Source organism: Rana temporaria, chromosome 2 (genome assembly GCF_905171775.1).
Source record: "Rana temporaria chromosome 2, aRanTem1.1, whole genome shotgun sequence".
In the NCBI taxonomy this organism is placed as follows: Eukaryota; Metazoa; Chordata; class Amphibia; order Anura; family Ranidae; genus Rana; species Rana temporaria.
Window position 1 is genome coordinate 170,900,832 of NC_053490.1, and position 18,025 is coordinate 170,918,856.

At 42.0% G+C, this 18,025-nt stretch overlaps 1 protein-coding gene across 2 annotated transcripts in view; it reads right to left on the minus strand.

Moving 5' to 3' along the window:
- The window catches only part of LOC120929700 (E3 ubiquitin-protein ligase MYCBP2-like), a 138,976-nt gene extending 135,412 nt beyond the window's left edge, over positions 1-3,564 (minus strand). Inside the window, exon 1 of one of the 2 annotated variants that reach the window (XM_040341405.1) lies at positions 2,890-3,564. In XM_040341405.1, coding sequence (XP_040197339.1) covers positions 2,890-3,161 — 272 coding nt within the window. In that variant the 5' untranslated portion in view covers positions 3,162-3,564. The remainder of the gene's footprint in view (positions 1-2,889) is intronic. The other variant, XM_040341404.1, reaches the window with a different exon arrangement.
- Positions 3,565-18,025: the final 14,461 nt, after the last annotated feature.

Genomic DNA, 18,025 nt, shown 5'->3' on the forward strand with positions numbered 1-18,025 from the left:
TATATTGTAGGAAGGAGACTTCCAAAAGGAGGAGACTATCATTTTAGCCTGGGGAGGCACTTGAAATACAATGCAGGATAAGTGCAGCCATCATAAAACATTTACACATTTACCAAAAGTCACATAGCCTTGTACAGACCCTGACCACACTGACAACTCAGAAACCTGTGTGGCTTTGATGAAACCAGGAGCTTGGCTATAGCTATACATTACACATGGCCACCACACACATCCTCCATCTGAGGCCTCTGGCAGCACACCACCAAGGGCCTATCCATCTCAGCTGTGGCTACTCTGGAATGCCCTATTCACACCCAAGCGCCGCTCAGATGATTTTGGTTATCAGGTTTGAAGCGGTTATGTTTTAGCCAATGGATAGCTAGTTTCTGGGAGAGGCAAGAAATTGTGCCTTTTTGGGAGCTGCTATTAAAGTCTATATGAGGCCAAAAACACTTGACTCATCCTGAAGGCATCTTTTAAAGAGGAAGTAAACTACTAAATGTTACCTGTAGGGAGGCCTATAATAAGGCTTACCTATAGGTAGTGTGAATATCTCCTAACCTTTCGTAGTTTAGGAGATATTTACTGTACCTGCAGCCAGTGAAATCACTTGCACTCTGAAAGAACGGCTGCCATGCTGTTACTTCAGAGCCCTGTGCCGTAAACAGCGGCTCCCGTGCGCAGGAGTAACATTACAGCACCAACCACTCACAGCGCCAAACCCGAAAGAAACACCGGGGAAGATTTGAGCCGTCTCAGCAGTGTGTGGGTGGGCTGGAGGGCTTTGTGCCAAGGTAAGAATTTCATAATGAGCTAGCATGCGATATATACTAGCTCATTATGCCATAATGTAAGACATTACAGGTTTGTTTGTCCAAGAGTGTACCAACCTCTTTAACCAGTTCCCACCCTGCGGCCGACTATATACAGCCGCAAGGTAGCTCTCATCTGCCGGGAGGCTGTCTATATAAGGCCCATGGCCACGCACGCCCGCTGCCTCACACAGGCGCTGATGCGCGTGCCTGGCGGCCGCAATGTCCGGCAGGCGATCGCCAGTCACAGAGCCAGGGACGAGGAGCTCTGTGTAAAAAAAAAAACAGAGCTCCATATCCTGTCAGGGAGAGGAGACCAATGGTGTGTCCCTTGTACATAGGGACAACCATCATTCACCTTCCCCAGTCAGTCCCCCTCCCCCCACAGTAAGAATCACTCCCAGGATACACATTTAACCCCTTCCCTGCCAGTCACATTTATACAGTAACCAGTGCATTTTTATAGCACTGTTCGCTGTATAAATGTGAATGGTCCCAAAAATGTGTCAAAAACTGCAGATCGCCGCCATTACTAGTAAAAAAAAAAAAAAAAATTCTATCCCCTATTTTGTAGGCGTTATAACGTTTGCGCAAACCAATCACTATACGCTTATTGTGGTTTTTTTTACCAAAAATATGTAGAAGAATACGTACGGACTAAACTGGAAAAAAAAAATATATATTGTCAAAATTGTCGCTCTATTTTTGTTTATAGCGGGGGAAAAAAAAAAAAAAAAAACACAGGTGATCAAATACCACCAAAACAAAGCTCTATTTGTGGAAAAAAAGGGGATGTCAATTTTGTTTGGATAACCATGTCGCACGACCGCGCAATTGTCATTCAAAGCGTGACAGTGCCAAAAGCTGAAATTTCGTCTGGGCAGGAAGGGGGTATATGTGCCCAGTAAGCTAGTGTTTAAGCCCACCATAGGAGAGATTTTATTTCCTGCAACCACGGGTCAGTGCCGATGGGGGGGGAATCTCTCCCGCTGAGGCCATTGTGTTGTCCTGGTGGGGCGCTGCACTGGGGCGCTGCGCTGATAGGACATAAAAAAAAGTCCTGCAAGCAGCTTCTTTGAGGCGCTTTAGGAGCGGTGTATACACCGCTCCTAAAGCGCCCCTGCCCATTGAAATCAATGGGCATCGGTGCTTTTAACCCTTTATTCGGCCGCTAGCAGGTGTTAAAAGCCCCCCAAAAATAGTTTTAGCGACGCTTTACAGGCGCTGGCAGCGTGGAAGGGCTCTCAATATCCAACAAGCTGGTTGTACCCAAGTTGAGCGACACATTCAAGTCAATGGGCGGGGGGAGTGCTGCAAACGTCCCACAACCGCGCTCGAGGCACAATCGGCGCGGCACATTTGTTGGCAAATATGGGTTAAGACACGGAGGCGAGGAGGCCCTGCAATGCTTCCCCACCCTGTCAGCAGTCTTTCATGCATGACTTGGCTTCATAGGCAAGGGAGTTAGGCCGCCATACATTATACAATTTATCTTCAGCTATGTAATACAAGGGCCTGCCTGCAAAGTGAAAGTGTTTAGGTGTGACCTCATATTATATGGTTTTGGTAAATCCAGAGGAAAAAAATAAAATAACTGTATGTGGCCAGCCCTAGATACACGTCTAAATGTACCCATAGAAGCATATGCCAAGGTACAAGCACCATGCTGCTCAGGTGTGAACGGGCGCCATTGGATAGAACGGGAACCTTGATGACCATTGTAGTACTTCAGGAATCACTTCACATTGTCAACATGGTCTGCAGATGACATCACAGGGAACACAAATTCCAGGCTCATGAAATCCTTTCACACACCAGCAGCAATACATGGAATTAGGTGGTAACCTTATATACCCTCCAGGCAGGGTGAGGCTGGTGATCAGAGCCATAGTGGGCACAAGGACATCCCATGGGATTGTGATAATGGCCCGGAAGATGAGCCTGTGATGGCCCAGCTGTCATTATGTCACCAGCTCACCTGTGACATCCCTAGCCTGACACTCAGCCATATTGGTGCGCCCTCTCCAGGTGTACATAGGACTGGGGGGAGGGGAGGAGATGAGCAATGGGGGATTACCTGGCCGTCTGTCCAGCCTGCTGGTCCCGGTCACTGACGGCCGCCGTGTAGATCTGCCGGTAGCGCTCAGCCAGGGCCTTGCCGGAGAGAAGCAGCTGGTAGCGGCCCCTGCAGTCAGACTGCGGAGCCGGAGGGAGGTCGGGGCCCCCGGACACATTGCTGGGCGCCATACAGGAAGCAGGGGGCACCGGGAACAAGCCGTGTCCGCCAGGTCCGGAGGTGGCGGGAGGGGGAGGCGGTGGAGGAGGGGGTGCGGTAGCTGCGCACATCATCTTCCTCGGTGCTCGGATAAGGCGGGGTGTGGAAGGATGTGTCAGTCCAAAGGCAGCATGGAGCACGGCCGGCCCGCACCTCACTCCCGGTAATCAGGAGAATGGTGGATCCGTCTCCTCCTTTCTACACCCGGAATCACCGCAATCCCCGCCCCATCGTCCCCGTACACACAGCGCTGGCCTCTCCCACCACCAATCTCCGTACACTAGATACAGCCAATCCGCTTCACCGGCTCCACACACGGCCGGTCCCTGATACCATCTTATTTCATTATCTCCCCCTCTCCGAGTGTCTGTTATATGTCCACTCCGTGTGTCTCATCAACCCTCACTCGGAGCATGCTGGGAGAGAGAGAGAGACACCGAGAGAGAGAGAGAGAGAGACACCGAGAGAGAGAGCTTCTCTGCCAGCTTCTTCCTAGCAACACACTGCACCCTGCAGGACTACCCTGTACATACACACCACTATACTATATACTATATATACAATGTATCATCATCACTGCACCCTGCAGGACTACCCTGTACATACACACCACTATACTATATACTATATATACAATGTATCATCATCACTGCACCCTGCAGGACTACCCTGTACATACACATCACCATACTATATACTATATATACAATGTATCATCATCACTACAACACACTGCACCCTGCAGGACTGCCCTGTACATACACACCACTATACTATATACTATATATACAATGTATCATCATCACTGCACCCTGCAGGACTACCCTGTACATACACATCACTACACTATATACTATATATACAATGTATCATCATCACTGCACCCTGCAGGACTACCCTGTACATACACATCACCATACTATATACTATATATACAATGTATCATCATCACTACAACACACTGCACCCTGCAGGACTGCCCTGTACATACACACCACTATACTATATACTATATATACAATGTATCATCATCACTACACACTGCACCCTGCAGGACTACCCTGTACATACACACCACTATACTATATACTATATATACAATGTATCATCATCACTGCACCCTGCAGGACTACCCTGTACATACACACCACTATACTATATACTATATATACAATGTATCATCATCACTGCACCCTGCAGGACTACCCTGTACATACACATCACCATACTATATACTATATATACAATGTATCATCATCACTACAACACACTGCACCCTGCAGGACTGCCCTGTACATACACACCACTATACTATATACTATATATACAATGTATCATCATCACTGCACCCTGCAGGACTACCCTGTACATACACATCACTACACTATATACTATATATACAATGTATCATCATCACTGCACCCTGCAGGACTACCCTGTACATACACATCACCATACTATATACTATATATACAATGTATCATCATCACTACAACACACTGCACCCTGCAGGACTGCCCTGTACATACACACCACTATACTATATACTATATATACAATGTATCATCATCACTACACACTGCACCCTGCAGGACTACCCTGTACATACACACCACTATACTATATACTATATATACAATGTATCATCATCACTGCACCCTGCAGGACTACCCTGTACATACACATCACTACACTATATACTATATATACAATGTATCATCATCACTACAACACACTGCACCCTGCAGGACTGCCCTGTACATACACACCACTATACTATATACTATATATACAATGTATCATCATCACTGCACCCTGCAGGACTACCCTGTACATACACATCACTACACTATATACTATATATACAATGTATCATCATCACTACACACACTGCACCCTGCAGGACTGCCCTGTACATACACACCACTATACTATATACTATATATACAATGTATCATCATCACTGCACCCTGCAGGACTACCCTGTACATACACATCACCATACTATATACTATATATACAATGTATCATCATCACTACACACTGCACCCTGCAGGACTGCCCTGTACATACACACCACTATACTATATACTATATATACAATGTATCATCATCACTACACACTGCACCCTGCAGGACTACCCTGTACATACACACCACTATACTATATACTATATATACAATGTATCATCATCACTGCACCCTGCAGGACTACCCTGTACATACACATCACCATACTATATACTATATATACAATGTATCATCATCACTGCACCCTGCAGGACTGCCCTGTACATACACACCACTATACTATATATACAATGTATCATCATCACTACAACACACTGCACCCTGCAGGACTGCCCTGTACATACACACCACTATACTATATACTATATATACAATGTATCATCATCACTGCACCCTGCAGGACTACCCTGTACATACACACCACTATACTATATACTATATATACAATGTATCATCATCACTACACACTGCACCCTGCAGGACTACCCTGTACATACACACCACTATACTATATATACAATGTATCATCATCACTACAACACACTGCACCCTGCAGGACTACCCTGTACATACACACCACTATACTATATACTATATATACAATGTATCATCATCACTACACACTGCACCCTGCAGGACTGCCCTGTACATACACACCACTATACTATATATACAATGTATCATCATCACTACAACACACTGCACCCTGCAGGACTACCCTGTACATACACACCACTATACTATATACTATATATACAATGTATCATCATCACTGCACCCTGCAGGACTACCCTGTACATACACACCACTATACTATATACTATATATACAATGTATCATCATCACTGCACCCTGCAGGACTACCCTGTACATACACATCACCATACTATATACTATATATACAATGTATCATCATCACTACAACACACTGCACCCTGCAGGACTGCCCTGTACATACACACCACTATACTATATACTATATATACAATGTATCATCATCACTGCACCCTGCAGGACTACCCTGTACATACACATCACTACACTATATACTATATATACAATGTATCATCATCACTACACACTGCACCCTGCAGGACTGCCCTGTACATACACATCACTATACTATATACTATATATACAATGTATCATCATCACTACAACACACTGCACCCTGCAGGACTACAATGTACATACACACCACTATACTATATACTATATATACAATGTATCATCATCACTACACACTGCACCCTGCAGGACTGCCCTGTACATACACAGGGCCGTCTTTACCGCAGGGCAAATGGAGGAGGTGCCCTGGGCCCTGTCACTGTTGGGGGCCCAAAGCAAACCCCTTTGAAAAAAAAAATTTTTTTTTTTTTTATTTTTTTTAGGGGTCCGGAGGGGCCCCTAGGGCCCCAGATGGCAACCCCCCTTTTTTTTATTTATTTTTAAATTTAAAAAAATATTTATTTTTTATTTTTTTTTAAATAAAAAAAATTATTTTTTTTAATATATTTTTATTTTTTATTAAAGGGACAATTTTTTTTAGGGGTCCCCAAGGGCCCGGAGGCCCCCAGGGCCCCAGATGGCAACCCCCCTTTTTTATTTATTTTTAAATAAAAAAAAAAAAAATTTTAATATATTTTTTTTTCATTTTTTATTAAAGGGCCAATTTTTTTTTTAGAGGTTTGGGGGTCCCCAGGGGCCCGTAGTTCCCCAGGGCCCCGGATGACAACCCCTCTTTTGTTTATAAAAAAAATATTTTTTTATATATTTCTTTTATATATATATATATTTATATATATATATATATATATATATATATATATATATATATATATATATATATATATATATATATATATATATATAAATGTTATTATTATTATTATTATTATTATTAAAGGACCCAGAGGTCCCCAGGGCCCTGGATGGCAACCCCCCCCTTTTTTTTTTTTTTATAAATGTTTCTTTTTTTATATATTTATTTTTTATTAAAGGGCCCAGAGGTCCCGGATGGCAACCCCCTTTTTAAAATATATTTTTTATATATATTTTTTATTTCTTTTTTTTTTTTATTAAAGGGCCCAGAGGTCCCCAGGGCCCCAGATGGCTACACCCCTTTTTTTATATATATTTTTCTTTATTTCTTTCTTTATTTCTTTTTTTATAAAGGGCCCCCGCTTCTAAATTCGCGGCAGCCCCCCCCTGCTTCTCAATTTCAGGCGGCAGCACCCCCCATCCCGGTTCTCTGCTCCAGGGGGCCCATGCCTGAAGCTGTGTAAGTGGCCCTATAATTCCTGATGGCGGCCCTGCCGCCCGTTAAGGGTGCATTCACACCACGATTTTATCATCCTACTTGTTCTCACGATTCTTAGGTTTGAAATCGTACAAATCTGTATGGCAAAACGTATCCATTCACTTCCATTCATTAATGTAGGTCCCCAAGTGAATCCGATTTGATCCGCATCAGATTTGATACGATTTAAAATCGCATCAAAAATCGTGTTTGACCACGATTTTTGGTCCTGATTTGAAATCGTATTAAAATCGTGTCCGATTTGTTTTATATTGTGGTCAATCTAAATCGTAATAAATCGGATGACTGTGCGTTTTTATCCGATAAATCGTACCCGATTTTTTATTACGCATGCGCACTAGACACTGGAACGAGCTAGAAACTTCAAGAATCTTCTTTTTCACAGAAAGCACTTCTCTACATAATACTTTATGGCCATTGCCAGACATTATTTAAAATCAGGATCCGATTTTTTAGTGAAAATCGGATGGAAAATTTAGCTGTGCGATTTATGAATCCGATTTAAAAAATACATTTTGACATACGATTACATACGATTTTGTCATATACGATTCCATTCGATTTAACGGTCCGATTATCGGATGTAAAAATCGTGATGTGAACCTAGCCTTAGCCCCTGTGCTGCCAACAAATCAGGCTGAAAATCATCAGCGGCACGCAGCCAGTGACAGTACTGCTTCCCTTCCCAGTGTTTTAAAATGTACAGCACCCCTGGCTTCTCTTTAGACGTGCACTTCTCCATTCCTGCCACTGGGTGCTGCTTGTATATAAAAGTGAATTAGAATGTGATTTTATAACATCCCCAGTTTGCTCTTCCCGAGGCTGACTTCTTCATGTCCTGCTCCTCAAGGTATGTCACTGTTTGCTAATCTGTATTGTAAATAGAAGTTTTCTGTAGAGTGTGCCCAAAGTCTTTATAATATTTGATGATTCACTGCAGGTCTGGTCAGTGTTTTAAAAAGTTCCTCTATTTTACACATGGCATGGCATGGGGTCACAGCACCGTCTGTCCATTCTGCTTTAGCACCATGGGACCCCATGCCATGTGTAAAATAGAGGAACTCTTTAAATCACAGACCAGACCTGCAGTCCAGGCTGAGTAAAGCCTCAGAGCACATGGCATTACTGTCTGTATTTAACTGCTTGATGGGCTTATTTTGGGCCTGGCTGGTTCACATGTATGTGTTTTGGCGGCCCACATTTGCGCAGGCACAGCAGCCCATTCATTTGAATTTGCCGCCATGCCTGTGTTTCCTGCAAAGAAAAGCGCATGCCTCATGTAATAGGCTGCGCACACGGCACGCCTATGCCCATCAAGCACTGAAATACAGCACTGTCTGTCCATTCTGCTGTCTGCTGTGACTTATCTGCAGTTCCCGCACTGTCAAACTTGCTGCATTTTTAGACGTTTAGGTCACGCTTTTAAAAACACAGTGCGTTTGTGTGTGCAAGAACTGCAGGTAAGTAGCATGGTGCAAAAGCAGAATGGATTTCAAGGCAACTGTATTTTTAAAATGCTGAATGCACCTTTTTTTCTGCAGGAAATAAAGGCATGGCAGCCCATTCAAATCAATGGGCTGCTGTACCTGCACAAATGAAGACCACCAAAACATACATGTGAACCAGCCAGGCCCAAAAAAAGCTGGAGGGGGGCCCAAAAAAAATGTTTGCCCAGGGCCCAAACCATATTAAAGACGGCCCTGGGTGGCACTGAGAGTGATAGATACACAGGGGAGGCAGTCTGCCTCCTACCTACTTGATGTCTGTTTACCTGCAATGTCATTGTTGTAGGGGCCCCAGAGCATTACCTTGCCCAGGGGCCCAAGATGCTATTAAGACGGCCCTGTACATACACATCACTATACTATATACTATATATACAATGTATCATCATCACTACACACTGCACACTGCAGGACTACCCTGTACATACACATCACTACTATATACTATACTAGCTGAATACCAGGCGTTGCCCGGTCTTCCTATCTTAACCTTTTGGGGAGGAAAATCATAGTAATATAAATATACCCATCTTTTATATAAGGGTGTAGGTAAGGGTTAATTTAACTGTCATATATTTTTATTTGGCATATAAGTAATATGTGTAGCAGGTATTATTGAAATATCTCCAGGCGTACAGAAGTTATGTGGGAACATACATTTCCCATTGATTTGCATGGGACTTTAAACAAAAACCCCGACCCTCACAAATGGGGGTAGTTAAATGAACTATCCTATAGTTTAAGTGGACATATAAGTAACATGTGACCAAGTGTTATCGAAATATGTACAGCCGTTTGGAAGTTATGAAGTAACATGTATTTCCCATAGAGTTGAATGGGACTTTAAAGGAAAACCCCGATCATGGCAAATGGGGGTGGGTAAGGGTTAAACCACCTATCCTATGTTTGTTGCTGACATATAAGTAACATGTGTGCCAAGTTTCATGTTAATATCTTTAGCCGTTTGGACGTGATGCTGGAACACACACACACACACACACACACACACGTTGAGTTTTATATATATAGATATACAATGTATCATCATCACTATTACAACACACTGCACCCTGCAGGACTACCCTGTACATACACACCACTATACTATATACTACAGTATATATATATATATATATATATATATATATATATATATATATATATATATATATATATATATATATATATATACAGTACAGACCAAAAGTTTGGACACACCTTCTCATTCAAAGAGTTTTCTTTATTTTCATGACTATGAAAATTGTAGATTCACACTGAAGGCATCAAAACTATGAATTAACACATGTGGAATTATACATAACAAAAAAGTGTGAAACAACTGAAAATAGATTTCATATTCTAGGTTCTTCAAAGTAGCCACCTTTTGCTTTGATTACTGCTTGGCACACTCTTGGCATTCTCTTGATGAGCTTCAAGAGGTAGTCGCCTGGCGCAGCACCCCATCACTCTCCTTCTTGGTCAAATAGCCCTTACACAGCCTGGAGGTGTGTTTGGGGTCATTGTCCTAAAGGATGGAATAGCATTCCCCTGCAAGATGCTGTGGTAGCCATGCTGGTTCAGTATGCCTTCAATTTTGATTAAATCCCCAACAGTGCCACCAGCAAAGCACCATCACACCTCCTCCTCCATGCTTCACAGTGGGAACCAGGCATGTAGAGTCCATCCGTTCACCTTTTCTGCGTCGCACAAAGACACGGGGGTTGGAACCAAAGATCTCAAGTTTGGACTCATCAGACCAAAGCACAGATTCCCACTGGTCTAATGTCCATTCCTTGTGTTCTTTAGCCCAAACAAGTCTCTTCTGCGTGTTGCCTTTCTTTAGCAGTGGTTTCCTAGCAGATATTCTACCATGAAGGCCTGATTCACACAGTCTCCTCTTACCAGGTCTAGAGATGTGTCTGCTGCAAAAGGTGGCTACTTTGAAGAACCTAGAATATGAAATATATTTTCAGTTGTTTCACACTTTTTTGTTATGTATAATTCCACATGTGTTAATTCATAGTTTTGATGCCTTCAGTGTGAATCTACAATTTTCATAGTCATGAAAATAAAGAAAACTCTTTGATTGAGAAGGTGTGTCCAAACTTTTGGTCTGTACTGTATATATTTATATACTGTATATGGCATCATCACTACAACACACTGCTCCTACCTATATATACTGTACAATGACAGATCATACATACTGCAGTCTGCACCCTGCAGGACTACACCACGCACAGCAACTACTACTACTATGTCCTATATATACATTGACAGATCATACACTGCACCCTGCAGGACTACACCATACACAGCCACTACTATAGTCATCACTACAACACACTGCTCCTTCTTGCATACATAAATGTATGATAATTATCACTACAACACACTGCTCCTTTATATAATGTACAATGACAGCTTATACACACTGCACCCTGCACCACTCTACTGTATACAGCTACTATAGATCATTATATGAGGATCATTACTACAACCAGGGGTCAAGTCCTGGGGAAAAAAGTGTGGGAACTCCCACCCAAGATCCACTCCCCCACCAAAAAAATAATAAAAAATGATAGCCTCATATGCATAATTACTAAAACGCATGTTTTTTTTAAAACAAGTTCTTTCTAAATCCCCTGATAACTCGCGGCAGATCTCCGCAAAGTCTCCTGGGAACAATGACAAAAGCTCCCAGGAGACATTTCAGCATCGAGGAAGTGACGGAATACCCGCACACTACCCGATGAATCCATATACAGGAAGCGGCCAGTAACATAAAGGATTACTAAGGTTCGCCTGCCCCTGACAGTGACTCGAGCTGGGCATCGCCGCTTAGTGAAGGATTGGCTCGGGCGGCTTGGCTGCTCTAGTCCTGCAAAGGGAACCGAGTTCCTGCTGTGAAAAAAGTGCAGGAACTCCGTTCCCACGTGTTCCCACAGGACTTGAGCGCTGACTACAACATACTGCTGCTCTTTCCTATATAGATCAATGTATGATGAATGATCATCACTATAACACACTGAAGGGAGATTTACCAAAACTGAAGAGTGCAAAATGTGGTGCAGCTCTGCAAACAAACCAATCAGCTTTCAGTTTTTTTGTCAAAGCTTAATTGAAGAATCTGAATTTAGAAGCTGATTGGCTACCATGTACAACTGCACCAATTCTCAGTGCTCCAGTTTTAGTAAATCCCCTCCACTGCTCCATTCTGTATACACAATGGCAGATCATACACACTCTGCACCCACTCCACCATACAGAGCTACTATATGTATTATCATCATCAATGCAACATACCGCTCTTCGCTTTATGCAATGGCAGCATGTAAATACTGCACACTGCACCACTCCTCCATACAGAGCTACTATATGTATTATCATCATCAATGCAACATACTGCTTCTCGCTTTATGCAATGGCAGCATGTAAATACTGCACACTGCACCACTCCTCCATACAGAGCTACTATATGTATTATCATCATCAATGCAACATACTGCTTCTCGCTTTATGCAATGGCAGCATGTAAATACTGCACACTGCACCACTCCTCCACCATAGACAGCTGCTACAAATCATGGTATGATCATCATCCTTACAACACATTTCTTCTACCTATATACTGTATACAATGACAGATCTATGCACCGCACCCTGCCCAATTTTACCATACATGGCTAATACAGATCAATGTATGATTAGCACTAAAACACACTACTTCTTCCTATATACAGTATACAATAGTTGGTTACCCCCCTGGACACTCTTCTTATATTTATCTGCACACTCTTCCTGCATATGCGCATCGATACCATTACACATATACATATTTACCCATATATATATATATATATATATATATATATATATATATATATATACTATTTTTATAGTGGTGCATTTGTGCATTGATACTATTGTTTACCTATACATATATACATTATTACTATTTTTAGAGTGGTGCATATGTGCATTGATACCATTCACATATATACATATATATAAATAAATATATATATATATATATGTATATATATATATATATATATATATATATATATATATATATATATATATATATCTGCACAAATCTAAAAAATAATATATATATATATACAGTATATATATATATTATTTTTTAGATTTGTGCGGATTTTTACTTATTGTTCACTCCTCACTTTTATCATTATCCTAGCATTGTTTCATGCTCCGTGCATTGGTTGTTCCCTGGGCTGATTATGCATGCCCTCGCCTCAGCTCCGGGGCTGACATCATTTTGGACACCCTCCCCATCTTGCTTTCTGCAGCTGGGCTCTCATACATGTTCCTTTAGCTACATGTAAGTGTCAGGCCCCGTACACACGACCGAGTTTCTCGGCAGAATTCAGCCAGAAACTCGATCGGAGCCGTATTCTGCCGATTGTGTGTACACTTTTGGCCGAGGAAACCGGCGAGGATCTCGTCGGGCCAAATAGAGAACATGTTCTCTATTTCCTCATTAGTCAATGAGGAAACTTGGCTCGGCGAGATCCTCGGCGGCTTCACAAGGAACTCGACGAGCAAAACGATGTGTTTTGCTCGTCGAGTTTCTCGGACGTGTGTACGGGGCCTCAGACCCCCTCAAGGTTTTTTGTTTTTTTAAATTAACATACATTCTGTATTATTCATATCTATAGATATCATTGACATCATACTCCTGATGAGAGGATGGATCCTCAAAACGCGTGGAGTTTGTTTATGTCATTACAGTTTTACTCTTTACCCAGATCTACTTATGTACTGGCTTAATTATGCCATTATGTATTTATTCAATATGAAATTATTCATCAATTCTATGTATGTAGCTTTGTAAGGAATTCATTTTTATGACTGTATCCTGTACCCTGAGAACAATGTTTTTGGTTCATTTTGTTTTCATAATAAATTGATTGTTATTTTTATATACTGTTTGTACCTTTATTTTACTCTGTGACTGGTCTCACTTCAAGTTCTATGACCACTATTTTTTGTATATGTATGTATTTTCCAGGATGGAGGCCTGCCACCATGGTGGTGTTGGTTCATATATTTTTTGCTCAACTCCTACACAATGCACTCTGCAGATATCATACAGTTTATACATTTAGATAACCTGATCTACATAGCATATCAGAGGGTTTCTTGTTTTTGCAAATGGCTCAAAGGTTCACAACACTGCCATGTTTTATTGCCCCCTTATTCAAAAGGGCACAGAACGACACAGTAAGGTTTTGGACATTTTCACATGTACTATCTTAAAGAGGTTGTAAAGGTTCGTCTAAATAGGTTCCTTTAAGCTAGTGCATTGTTGGTTCACTTACCTTTTACTTCAATTTACCTTCTAAATGTTTTTTTTCTTTGTTTGAATTTCTCACTTCCTGTTTCTCCTCAGTAAACTTGCCCCCATCATCCGAGCGGTGGAAAGTCATGTAGAACAGCTTACTGAACATCTTACTAAGGAGGAACAGGAAGTCAGAAATTCAGACAAAGAAAACATTTAGAAGAGAAATCGAAGGAAAAGGTAAGTGAACCAACAATGCACTAGCTTAAAGTAACCTATTTAGAAAATAAAAAACGAACCTTTACAACCCCTTTAATCAGACTGCAGCATGTTTTAAGCAGGCTATTTGACCAGGCTATTTATTTCTACAGTCTTCCCTTGTATTATATTCCACTGATTGGAGTCCTGAGACTTGTAAGTGACAATCCCAGCACTATGAATTAACCTTGAAGCAGTAAGAAGCACTTGTAAGGGTCAGAACCAGAAGTGTTTACACACAGAGATTTCTTAGTTCATCAAAAGTCTAGGTCCTTGTGTGATCAAGGACAGATAGAAGTATTCCAATCCAAAGTTCTTGAGAAGACATCTGTTGTCTATGGAGTAGACTCAGTAGAGGGAGGCAGATAGTTCATTGGCAGGTGTCATCTACTATGATCCTTTCCCTGTTCAGCTATATGTATGTTTGTTATTTTAATACTTAGTAGCATGAGATGTCCCCTTATCAAAAATGCAACAGTGACAGTTAATTCTTTTACAAGAATGAAAGAGCTCTTGGCATCTGACACAGACACCCAGGATAAGTTTAAGGGCCTGTTTACACTGGCAGCTAGAATGCAGCTGCAAGTTTGCTGTAGGATAAACCAAAGTTTCCCTTTTTTCTTTTAATAAACTTTATTGAAATATCACTTTTTATTCACCATTTGACCTCTGAAAGATTTACCCACTTCATGACCAGGCCATTTTTTTCGATACGGCACTGTGTTACTTTAACCACTTAAGGACCGGACCAATATGCTGCTACATGACCCAAGGGGTTTTTACAATTCGGCACTGCGTCGCTTTAACAGACAATTGCGCGGTCGTGCGACGTGGCTCCCAAACAAAATTGGCGTCCTTTTTTCCCCACAAATAGAGCTTTCTTTTGGTGGTATTTGATCACCTCTGCGGTTTTTAGTTTTTGCGCTATAAACAAAAATAGAGCGACAATTTTGAAAAAAATGCAATATTTTTTACTTTTTGCTATAATAAATATCCCCCAAAAACATATATAAAAATTATTTTTTTCCTCAGTTTAGGCCGATACGTATTCTTCTACCTATTTTTGGTTAAAAAAAATCGCAATAAGTGTTTATCGATTGGTCTGCGCCAAATTTATAGCGTTTACAAAATAGGGGATAGTTTTATTGCATTTTTTTTTTTTTACTACTAATGGCGGCGATCAGCGATTTTTTTCGTGACTGCGACATTATGGCGGACACTTCGGACAATTTTGACACATTTTTGGGATCATTGTCATTTTCACAGCAAAAAATGCATTTAAATTGCATTGTTTATTGTGAAAATGACAGTTGCAGTTTGGGAGTTAACCACAGGGGGCGCTGTAGGATTTAGTGTTCACCTAGTGTGTGTTTACAACTGTAGGGGGGTGTGGCTGTAGGAATGACGTCATCGATCGAGTCTCCCTATATAAGGGATCACTCGATCGATGCAGCGCCATAGTGAAGCACGGGGAAGCCGTTCTTCAGCTCCGGGGAGCGATCGCGATGGAGCGGCTATAAAAAAATAGCCGCGCCGTCGTCCCGGATCGCTCCCCGAGGGAATCCGACCGCCGCATGTAGCGGGGGGGTCCCGATCGGACCCCCCACCCGCTGGAAGGCAGGTACGCCAATGTGCCTGTACGTGCCATTCTGCCGACGTATATATACATGCGGCGGTCGGGAAGGGGTTAACTGACAATTGCGCAGTCGTGCAACGATGTACCTAAATGTAGCGAAATACAAGGCCCCCTCTAGTCTAATGAGAACCTTCAGAGCCAAGAACTGCTGACATCCTTCCATACAGAGTGGGTTGTGAGACATAGTGGGTGTAATGCAAGTTAGATTCATGTGCGCCAGACACTTCTTGAATGCAAAGAGATTTTATTTCTCTTAAATAAAACTTTGGGAGAGAGGGTTTGGGCCAGGACACCGTTAAGCAGTTGCAACTTTAATTGGCAGACTCCGAGACTTCTACAGGAGGATAGCCATGCAGGGAAAGGCATCAAGCAAGACACCACATCTGCATGTGTAGGAATGCTGTCTCCTATGGCAGCAGTCTTTAACAGTTTCTAACACAAAGTGTAACAGTTCCTTCACTTCCACTACAATCAGTGGGCTGGATTCAGGTAGAATTGCGCATTTTTTACGGAGGCGCAGGGCAACGTTTTTGCCCTGCGCCCCCGCAAATTTGCTGCGCTGCCCTTGATTCACGGAGCAGTAGCTCCGTAAATTGCGTGGGTGCGCCGGCAAAATACCCGGCGCAAGCGCGCGCAATTTAAATGATCCCGTAGGGGGCGGGAATCATTTAAATTAGGCACGTTCCCGCGCCGATCGTAGAGCGTATGCTCTGTCGGGAAACTTTCCCGACGTGCATTGCGGCAAATGACGTCGCAATGACGTCATTTGCTTCAAAAGTGAACGTGAATGGCGTCCAGCGCCATTCACGATTCACTTACGCGAACTACGTAAATTTCTAATTTCGCGACGCGGGAACGACGGGTATACGTAACATTGGCTGCCCCTGCTAATAGCAGGGGCAGCCTTACGCAAGAACCGCCGTACGGAAACGACGTAAATTGCGTACGCAGGGCTCGCGCAACGTTGTGAATCGGCGTTAGTATGCAATTTGCATACTATACGCTGAGCACAACGGGAACGCCACCTAACGGCCATCGTAAGAATGCAGCCTAAGATATGCGGGCATAAGAGCCTTATGCCGCGCATATCTTAGGCTGCAGTCTGCCTAACGAGGTTACTGAATCAGGAGCATTCGTTACGCCGGGGCAAGTAAGCAATTCCGCTGTGTAACCTATGGTTACACAGGTGCAATTGCTTCTTGAATCCAGGCCACTTCTTGTAGTTCTTCAACCAACTGAGCTCCCAGTCTCTCACTAGACTAGAAGATTCACTGCCACTGAATCATTTAAACTCTTCCAATCTTCATTTAAAGTGGTTGTAAACCCTTTACAACCACTCTAACCTACAGGTAAGCCTATATTAACCTCCCTGGCGGTATGATTCTTTCAGAAAAAAGGTGCTGAAAGCGGTACCATTATTTGCAAGGAAATTTGGCGTTTTATACTGTAGGCCTGTAATTCTTAGGAATAATTCACTTAAATCTGACCAAACCAGAGTCTAATAGGCATCCCGGGTATGACATTTTTTTAAAAACAAAATTATAAATTATAATATAATAAATAATTATAACAAATAATAATATAATTCTAATAACAATTATTCAATAATGTATGAGAACAGAGAACAAACTGAATAGGTAATAAAACCGTATCAGTAATCTAATATTTTGTTTTCATGTATTTATAATAAATTTTGATATTTTTCTATATATCTTTCTGTACCTTGTATCATTTGCTCACCTATTCATGACACGACACACCACGAAAAGTCCTAGATTACTGATACGGTTTTATTACCTATTCAGTTTGTTCTCTGTTCTCATATTTTAACCATTAAGGACTGGTGCAGTAATGTCTGTGTTGGAAACCAACCATACAAA